The following is a 9,782-nucleotide window of genomic DNA, read 5'->3' on the forward strand; positions in this document are numbered from 1 at the left end:
CACATATTTAAAAAATGAAAAACAAAGGTTTTGGGGGGTAAAATAATAATGTTGGTAAAGCCTATCTTATTCATGCTACATACATCCCAGTATGATATGATTAATTAGCTATACAATATCTTAATATAAAACCAAAAGTGTTATCTCAAATCTGAGTCAATGTCTTTAAGGACTTACCCATCCATTCAATTCAATTAACTGATCTAAGCATTTTTTGTTTTAGTATTATTTTTATATTAATAGCTAATTACTTCCCCCTTCCAACAGCTTACACTTATTTAATATAGCAAGGTTCTAAGCAACGTTTTTCCTTTTATTCTTAAGAAGTATGCTATAGACCTCAAACAGATAGACTAAAGGGAAAACCTTGAGAAATGAAAGAAATCTCTTGCCACCCTTAGAACTACCAAATTCTACACTCAAGAGACAATTCTAAATTGAAAAGTTTAAAAAAAAAAATCGGAAAAGGCAATATAAAAATCTCCTAAAATGTAGAAGAAATTAGACTAATTTAGTTTTCTTTAATATCTTCTTTAATAAGACATTACAGCACACAACTGAGCCCCCAGTGTGTCAGTTAAACATGGGGATGTAGATGCATACGAAGGAGAATGGAAACAAGTTTAATCTTAACCCCATTCCTTTTGGCAACTAATGGCAATACAGAATACAAAAGGAGCAATTCTGTGTATTTTATCAAGTCTTTGAAGACACCATAACAGTTTTATAATGAACTTTGCTGTGATCTGTTAAAGAATCTTCAAATTAAATAATGAGGATGTTTAAAAGTTGTAATCTTCCCCTTACAGCCGATTTAAGCCAAACACAAAAAAAGGGGACTGCACTAATAATCCTCACGTGAAGTATAAGAATTAATGTCTTATGCTATATCAATGCAGCCATCTCCCTATCACTGAGATCTAAAGTTAAATATGGTGTCCTCAGCTGCTTATAAAAAAAGGGTTAAATACAAGAACATAAAGCTTTTATTCTGAATTAGTCAGTAAAACAAATGGAAAAAAAAAAATTAAACCAAAACTTGTGAAAGCTTTTTAAATGATTTGTTACTAACATAAACATACATATGCTCAAAGCACTTTTAAAAACTTTTAAATTGTAATTTAACCAGAACTTCTGTTAATAACCACTATAAGCAATTAGGCCAACTCTAATGTTCTGGTAACCAACATATTGGGAATTAACAAATAATAAATCTGAAACTGAGAAAATCAAATACATGAAAAAAATGACTATTTTAAAGTAAGAGTATAAGAATAGGAGTTACTAAGAAACTATCACCACTGAAGCTTTTCCTTGGAAATATCTTATTTTAAACTTACAGTGAAGACAAACAAGGTGGGCAGAGTATGTACAGCTACAAAACAAATGCAGTGACGAGTTACAGCAGAAGGAGGGAATGCATTTTGTAATCCACAGGATCAGATTTGCGGCTCTAAGCAATTACCAGTAAATATTTGAGTGTTCTTCCTATTCTATCAACTTTAAAATTTAAACTGAGTTACAGCAGTTTCACTTGTATTAATAGTTGGCAAAAGCAAATTAGAAGAAAACTAAATTAGTCTGTTTTAACTGGGTAGGATTTACCTCATTCATCGGAACCAACCCACTTCCCCATCCTTAGAGCCAAAAAAGTGTGGATATTGGCCTATTTTAATATTTTTCTAGTTCAGACGGAAGTCATACTGTACACAGCCTTTGATTTTAGGAACCAGAACAAAGTAAAAATCAACTACTCACTTAAAAAGGAAAGGAAGGAGAAGGTTCTGGGAATTAACCCAGTCCCAAGCCATTCCAATCTTTCTGTTAATGCAAAATCCATTCATAAATTGGCCAAATTGTTATTAACTTCCAAAAACTCCTTCGAAAATTATGAGTTTCAATTTCAAATGAAAGAACTTGAACAATTTTCAAAGAATCAAGTATAATTTATAAAAGATAGATCTTTACCAGTTCACATATGTTCCATCATATTTTGTATTGAACAGTAGGCTGATTACTTCATTGTGGCATATACTTCAGAACCTAATTTTTCAGACGGGCTGACTGACAATCCAACCACTTTAAGGAATTTATCAGTTATCTACAAGCTATACCTGGCTGGCAGGTATAGCCAGGTCACACAGCAAGTTTAAATATTCCAACCTCAATCACAAGAAACAATCAGAGGGGAAAATGACACATGATTGCAATATACTAAGGCAGCTGGTAAGTCATTCTTCACCTAGGTCAGCAGCTGCCAATAAAATCGTGTGCACAAATTTAATGAATGAGTCTGCTCTAGTTTAACTATGAACATGCCCCTGAACTTAGAAAGGGAGATAGGAATTGCGCTTGCAATTCTAGCTGATGAATTCATTAGATTTTTATAAGGCAAATAATGTAGAAAGTTAGAACAGAATTTCTAGAACCATTTATCCTGTGATGTTGTAAAATCAAAGTACTACTTTATTAAATGAGTTATTTTATACAATATGAACATCAATATAATTACAATTGTAAAAAAATTTTTTATAACAAGGATGGACTGATTTTCAGATTTCCAAATCAGAGTCAACTGTACATTTACACAGAATTGTCTTTGCATGAAGCCCAAAAGGGAACAGCATAAAAATGAGTGTTTCTGTAGCCCCTTTATTTTTGCTGATCAACAGTTTGTTAGAAAAGCAGCTGCAGGTTTGTTACCTAAGGTCTGAGACAGGAGAAGAGTCAAAGGTGTCACGAATTCACCTACAAAACATAAGCAAGATTTTCGGTGAACATAAGCATTACACAAATGTGATTTATATGCATTTCAAATGTCTTTAAAAAAAAAAGCACAGGATGAATTGGGAGATTGGGATTGACATATATACACTAACATGTACAAAATAGATAACTAATAAGAACCTGCTATATAAAAAAATAAATAAAATTCAAAAAAAAAAAAAAAAAACAACATGCCTAAGCTACGAAGTTAGTCTGATAGATCTGTCAGCTAAATTTTTATAAACAGATCTTTGATGAACTTACTTTGAAAATAATACTCATGCATATACCATCACCACCATTTAGAAAAAAAAATCCAACCACACAAAGTATGAACTGATTATTTTCAAGCAACTACCTAGTTTATACAGTGAATGCCTACATTTTGCCTTATATTTTAATGTACTTAGAAGCTCTGCTAAGCATTCTAAGTAAAGTATCTGCAAAAAAGCACTCATAAACTTTGGTCTGCATTATTTCTGGGAGCAAGACTCTCAAATACCTTTACAATAGTTATTTTCTCTAAACTGAAAACTTTCTTCCATTCTTGGACCAGAGTTGGCCAGCATCACCTCATGCCATTTTTGGCTACCGTGGTCGAAAACGTGGATGTTTCAAAGGCATTGAAAGGATATGGTCTGGGAAAATGGACTTTTAACAATTGTAAAGTTAAACATTAACTTAAAAGGGGGCAGTAATGAAGTCTCAGCTAGAAGACAGAAATCAATTTTACAATTACAGAAGATAATTCTGCTCTTGTATACAGCCCTGCCATTAACGAATGAAAAGAAGAAAAGGTCAATTACCTGTAAACAACTTTATGCCTGAACATCAGCTAATTCTGGAGGAAGTGGAGTCTTAGGATGCTTGCTCTCAAAGTGCTGCTTGAAGGTCTTAGGGTCTGGCATTTGTGTCTAATTTAAAAAATTGTGCAAAAAAGAAGAGTTACACCTGATTCATGAAATAAAAATGTGCTACCTTTTAAAATCCTGAGCCTACTCACGATCGACAACTATTGCAAAACACTTTTAAATTCCTATAACTTAACGGCTGGCATATGAAAAAGGACCCTGTAACAAAGAAATTCCTAGCATATTCCCACATTTCACATATAAAGGGTCACACAGAATGAAGTATTCTTATCTGATTAACAGTAAACAATAGGTAACATTTACCGAACACATTATGTTAAGCATGTTACCAAAATTCTCATAGAACCTTCCAGTAATCTTAAATCAGGTCCTATTATCCTCATTTTATGTGCTAAGGAAACTTAAAACCTAGAGATTAATTTGTCCAATACCTATGTTTAACCTAGTACTAGGTACTTCAGATCTCAAATACTACACTATACTGACTTACCTGGGCAAGGACCTTCAATTATTCTTTAGCACATTACATTAGACAAAACATGAAATAAACATTTTTTGCTGTTTTGAGTTTTTAAATATATGAGCTACTCTAACACTTTTAGGTCAAGGTATTTCTTCATTAGTAATTTAGTGAAATTTACTTTTACCTTGCCTCTTTCCAAACAGAATCTGAAGCTGCTCAATTTCATTATTTTGAGTATATCAAAGCTCACTATGAACAGGTTATTTAATGTAATAGATTTCCTCTCTTAGATTAATGAGAACTTTTATGTAATTAGGAACTTCTATTTCATCAGTAATGACTTCAATAAATGATAAATTTTAGTCCAGGAATCAAGTCTTATCAAGATCCCTTCCCATCCATACTACCAATTCTACCTAGGCATAGGGCTTTGGGGGGAACAAAAAAAGTTTGTTGTAACTGGACCGACCTCACTATGCACTTTTCCTTTGGCACTTTTATTCACTAAATTCAAGGGTAGTGAGCTTGAACAAACAGGCAAAAAAGAGACCCTGGCTTGGAATTTGAGAAAAACTTCTTTGAGGCAGTGTGGTATAGTGGTCTAAAAGGTGGGCTCTGGAGCTGGACTTCCTGGGTTTAGATCCCAGCTCTTCTGCATACTAGCTGGGTGACCCTGCACAAGTTATTTAGTCCCCATGACTCAATTTACTCTCCTGTAAAATGAGAATAAAAGTACTTTATGCCATAGGGTTGTTATGTGAATTAATGGGCTCATGCATGTAAAACACTTCGATCAGTGTCGGGCACCTGGTAAGCACTCAATAGCAGCTGTTATGATTATTCTTCAAATCTAATAAAACACATTAATCCTAGTAAAAGCCCTCAATGTGAATATACTCTAGTTTTGCAGACGTCATAACTATGAATTTAGCAAAGAAAAAAAAAAAACAATTATATAACCAGAGGTATATTACATAGCTCTAAATTAAGAATGTAAATCTGACCTTTTTTAAAGTTCAAAGTGTATTATTTGCCCTTAAGAAGACATCTTTATTCTCCATGAGGAAACGGATTTTGCTTTGTTCACTCCTTTTCACTAACACCAAGAGCCTGGCCAAAGGAGCTATCCCAAAAATGTAATTGTTGGGACTCCCCTGGCGGTCCAGTGGTTAGGACTCCACACTTCCACTGCAGGGGGCACAGGTCCAATCCCTGGTCAGGGAACTAAGACCCTGCATGCTGCACGGCGCGAACAACAACAACAAAAAGCATATATATGTGTGTGTGTGTATATGAATATATACGTATATATATAAAATTGTTGAACAGATGAATGAAGATGGGTTCCTAACACAACCAGCTCTCAAATCTCCTATTTCAAGTAAAGCATTTATCTCACCATGTCTGCAAAATTTTAACCTATACAAACCAATCTCTAATGAAAGAACTGTCCACGAGAAAGCTATGTCTTTCAATTCCCCTTACCCTACAGACAGTGCAGGTATATATTAAGGCAGCTTTGGCAGCAGCCTTTTGATCATGTCCTTGTTTCTTCTTTTGTCCAGCTTGCTTTTTGGCATTTTTCTGCTGAGACTGAATCTTCTGCTGTCCACGAGCCATATCTAAAAACAGATGTTGAGGCATTAAAGTGAAATCTAAGTATGATAACACTCTCAGAGTTTGACAGTTGTTTTATAGAAAACACTTGTCAATCAAAATGTATGGATATACAATGTTACTAGAGGATAAATTGATATAACCACTGTAGAAAACGAGTCCTCTACTCTATAATCTCACAATTCCACTCTTGGTATATAGTCAACAGAAATGCAGGTACACTGTTTCTAAAACTGGAAACAATCCAAATGCCTACTAATAGTAAGATGGATACATTAACTTGTAGCAGATTTCTACAATGGAATACTATGCAGCACTCAAAGAGAAGAAACTATTGTTAAACAACATGGTTACATCTCAGCATTAAGGAAAGAAGCCAGATACAAAGAACATATTGTATAAAGTTCAAAACAGGCAAAACTAATCCAGGAAGTAACGCTGGGAAGAAAGGGCATGAGGGGGATTTTTGGGGTACTGATAATGTTCTGTGTCTTGATCTAGGTAATGGTTATACAGGTGTATTCACTTGTAAAAATTCACTGAGCTATACACCTAAGAATTGTACACTTTCTTATATGTAATCTTCAAAAGTTTACCAGAAACAGTTTAGCCCCTTCCTCAATCATTTGTCTGATCATTTTGCAAAGGTTCTCTCCCCTTCCAGTACTCACTGTGCGACCTGAGATTCTTACAACTTTAAGAGAGATAAAAGCTGTCATCTAATGTCTCTAAAGGAGCTCATATGAGCAATGGAAACCGTTCTCTTAAATACTTAGGTTTCATGAAACTACTGTGCTATTCCTTCTTAAAAAAAAAAATGGTATTCATAGGATTGCTGGACAAATTATTAAATAAGATTAAGGGTACCTTTACAAAAATGAAAGATACCACTTTTTACTACTGATGATCTGAAATGAACATGGGTTAAAAATTAAGGGAAAAGAACTACTTTTACTTTTTCATTAAAATTAAAGACTCCTTTAAGACAACACAAGTTAAATCTGTTCACAAAAGGTATATAATGAGTCTCAGCTGCTTTTTTTTTTTTAACATCTTTATTGGAATATAATTGCTTTACAATGGTGTGTTAGTTTCTGCTTTATAACAAAGTGAATCAGTTATACATATACATATGTTCCCATATCTCTTCCCTCTTGCATCTCCCTCCCGACCTCCCCCAGCTGCTTTTTAAATACTTTAAAATAGGATCTAAGGAGAATTCCTATGGATAGTTTTGACTACCACTGCAATTAAATTTTAAACTTTTAAGTCATTGCAGGACATGAACACACAATGGATCTATAACTTCACCAGAAAATAGTGCTAGTTTTTTCTAACTGGAACCTTAACTAGTTAACAGATATGAGGTCAAAGCATTTCATTGAAACACCTGAGCTTCTCCCAAAAAGAAAAAGGGAAACTGAAAAAATAAACACATCAATTGGACACGTTCCCACTAGCATTGAACACTGAACCAGAAGTCAAAATATAAAGGAGGATCAATCCTCTTCTAGGAAGCTGGCTGAATACTTTAACAAATTACAAAAATGTTTAGTATGCTAGCCTAATATAAGAACCCCATTCCCACCAAATAAAGGTAAATATTACCAGACGTCTTAGCCCTTGAAGACTACCATTTTTGTTATTTTTTAAAAACCAAATTCTTATTAATTCCAAGCCGAATGAAATCATTTTTTTAAAAGTATATTTATGGCACGCTTACAAACCTATTCCCATGGAAACAGATTTGGATACTTTTGTATTATTTGGATGATAGGTATTCAATCTTTATGCATCCTAATGTTTATGGCACTCTTAATGTCTCAGTGTCTTAGTATCAGTACCTTATGTTAGAATACTTCAGTCCTCTCATAGATCTGAACTCTTCCACATGATGTATGCTATGCTTCGTATGTTAATACACTGTGTGGGTAACCTCTTAATTGTTTTACATTGAAAAAAAAAACTTATAAAATGGTAAGCTACTAATTCTAGAGGTTTCTTTGATATCTAGAAGTTATTAGCTATTTTGATAACATTTTCATGCAGTGATCTGTAGAAAGCAATGCCATTAGATACATATTATTTTTAACTTTTGCAGTTACCATTTCTCCTCAAATATAACATTAGCAATACATTTAACCCATTTTCATTGTCATCTAACAAAAGTAACAAAAAGCCATAGAAGTTTTAATAAATAGAAGACTGTGGTTGCTTGTTCTTATTTTTAAAACAGAAAACACCAGGTAAGGGAAACTGAATCAGTCTAAACGCCTGAGATAGGCCCCTAAGTTCTAGCAACACGCTGCACTGATTTCCTTTCTGAAAGCAGAAATGCAAACGAACAAACCACCTGCTTTTGGACAGCTCGACTTAGGACTTACTCTCAAGCCAGCTGAGTTTTCTACAAGATCTAAGCGTAACCAAGCATAACTTCTCCTCCTTGACTAAATGCAACAAACCGAGGAGCAAGAAGTCCTTTATAAGTACCTAAAAGCTGGCTTTTAATATAACTCTTATTTTGTATGGTCTTCTGAGGGGGTTCCAAAGAGGGAAGCAGTAGAGGGAATAAGGAGTTCTTCCAAAATGAGGAGCTCTTACAGGAGGCAACAAGTATGCACTGTCCCAAAGATCCTCTTAAAACCAAAACAAACGAGTAAGAGAGAAAAGGATTTTGGATCCAAGAAGTTGGATCATTGTTCACAAGTATCTAAAACGAAGAGGCCCAAGCAGTGACCAACATTCTGACCCTAGCCTTTTAAATACATCCCTTTTGGAGAGGACAGAGGATGAAAGCACCAGCAGTGAGGTCTATCTCACCCAGCACTTCGCTGAGCCCAAGCTGCAGCCCCGCGCGCCTTCCTTCCCAAACCGGCCTCTCCCGCCTGGGAGAGCTCCCTCCTCTCTTCTGCCACCCAGAGCCACACAACCCCTACCTACCCGCCACTCCTCACGGACCCCGGCCCGAGACGCGCCTCCTGGAGGCCTCGGCTGCCCGAAACCCGGCCCCTTCGGCCACGGGAAGACCCAGCCTCGAGAAACCGACCAGCTGCTGTCGCCGGCGGGTTACCGCTCCGCCGCCGCGGCCGGCCTGCGACGCGGCCACCTGCAGGGCCTGGCAGGCGCCCGAGCTTCCCGTCCTTCCGCGGCCCGCGCCGGGACAGGACGGGCTCGGCCGCCCCCAGGGAGGCGGGGCAGGCCGGCGGCCCCTCGCGACCCGCGATGACCCCCCACGGTCCCCGCCGACCCCGCCGGCAGAGCCCCCACCCGGCTCCCAGGAGTCCTGCGGCGTCAGCACCGCCCCACAGCCGCTCACCCGGGCCGGGACAGTCTTGCGTCGGAGAAACCGCGCAGCGCGAGAGGGCCGGGGGAGGTGGCCGGAGAGAGAGGAAGGGGAGCGCAGCGCGCCCAGTACCGCTTCGGCCTCCTCCACCCGCCAAGGAGGGGAAAGGGGAGAGCCGGGAGCACAACAGCCCGCGCCTCGCACCCGCCGCCGCGCGCGCCCGCCGCCGCCTCAACCTAGGGGGAGGCCACTACACCTCGTGCTCGCGCACGCCGCACAGGTCTCCCAGTCGCCCCAGCGCAGCCTGCTCTGCGCAGCCCCCGCCCACCGGCCTTCCTGCCGCGGCCTCCCAACGCCCCCACCCGCTCGCGCGCCTGCGCCTCTTCCGGTCGCGCGGGCCAATGGCAGCGCGCCCCTATTACATAAGCGAGAGGGGGCGGGGCCTCGCGGGGACGGCGGCCCCTCAGAGACGGGAACAGCAGGGGACGTCGCGCTCTGTCCCCGGCGCACCGCCCCCCCTTCTCCTGCGTGCTCCATCTGGACGGCTTCAGCCGGCCCTGGGAGCCGCGTGATCTCGGTCCTGGCGAGTGACGGTCCGCAGTGTGATTCACAAGTCGCTTGCTCACTCATTGGGGCGGCGGCCAGGTTTCGACCCCTGCGTCCCCTCTCACGAGCCTCCAGTCTCGGCGGCGTCCTCCTATGCCCCGGCCTGGGGAGGGTCCCGGAGAGGCGCGCCAGCGCCGCGGCGGTGTGGGTGACCGACCCCGGAGCCCGCCACCCG

The 9,782-nt window shown here is 39.5% G+C and overlaps 1 protein-coding gene across 3 annotated transcripts; it reads right to left on the reverse strand.

Moving 5' to 3' along the window:
• Positions 1–1,308: 1,308 nt before the first annotated feature.
• ZNF706 (zinc finger protein 706) lies at positions 1,309–9,323 on the reverse strand. Of its 3 annotated transcripts, none has more exons than XM_068525998.1 (4): positions 9,258–9,323; positions 5,587–5,723; positions 3,573–3,680; positions 1,309–2,748 (listed from the first exon to the last, which is right to left on the reverse strand). In XM_068525998.1, the coding sequence occupies exons 2-3, from the start codon at positions 5,719–5,721 to the stop codon at positions 3,585–3,587; spliced, it is 231 nt and encodes a 76-aa protein (XP_068382099.1). In that variant the 5' UTR covers positions 5,722–5,723; positions 9,258–9,323; the 3' UTR covers positions 1,309–2,748; positions 3,573–3,584. The 3 variants fall into 3 exon arrangements, with proteins under 3 accessions (XP_068382099.1, XP_068382098.1, XP_068382100.1); XM_068525997.1 differs by having other exon boundaries at positions 9,035–9,313; XM_068525999.1 differs by lacking the exon at positions 9,258–9,323 and adding an exon at positions 8,659–8,930.
• Positions 9,324–9,782: the final 459 nt, after the last annotated feature.

Source organism: Eschrichtius robustus, chromosome 17, assembly GCF_028021215.1.
Source record: "Eschrichtius robustus isolate mEscRob2 chromosome 17, mEscRob2.pri, whole genome shotgun sequence".
Taxonomy (NCBI): domain Eukaryota; kingdom Metazoa; phylum Chordata; class Mammalia; order Artiodactyla; family Eschrichtiidae; genus Eschrichtius; species Eschrichtius robustus.

What these genes read in the sequence shown, in the direction of transcription:
- ZNF706 (XM_068525998.1), bottom strand. Translation starts at nt 5,721, where the DNA reads ATGGCTCGTGGACAGCAGAAGATTCAGTCTCAGCAGAAAAATGCCAAA. An exon ending in ATACCTGCACTGTCTGTAGG is followed by an intron (nt 3,681 to 5,586) that starts GTAAGGGGAATT and finishes TTTTTAAATTAG; the next exon opens with ACACAAATGCCAGACCCTAA.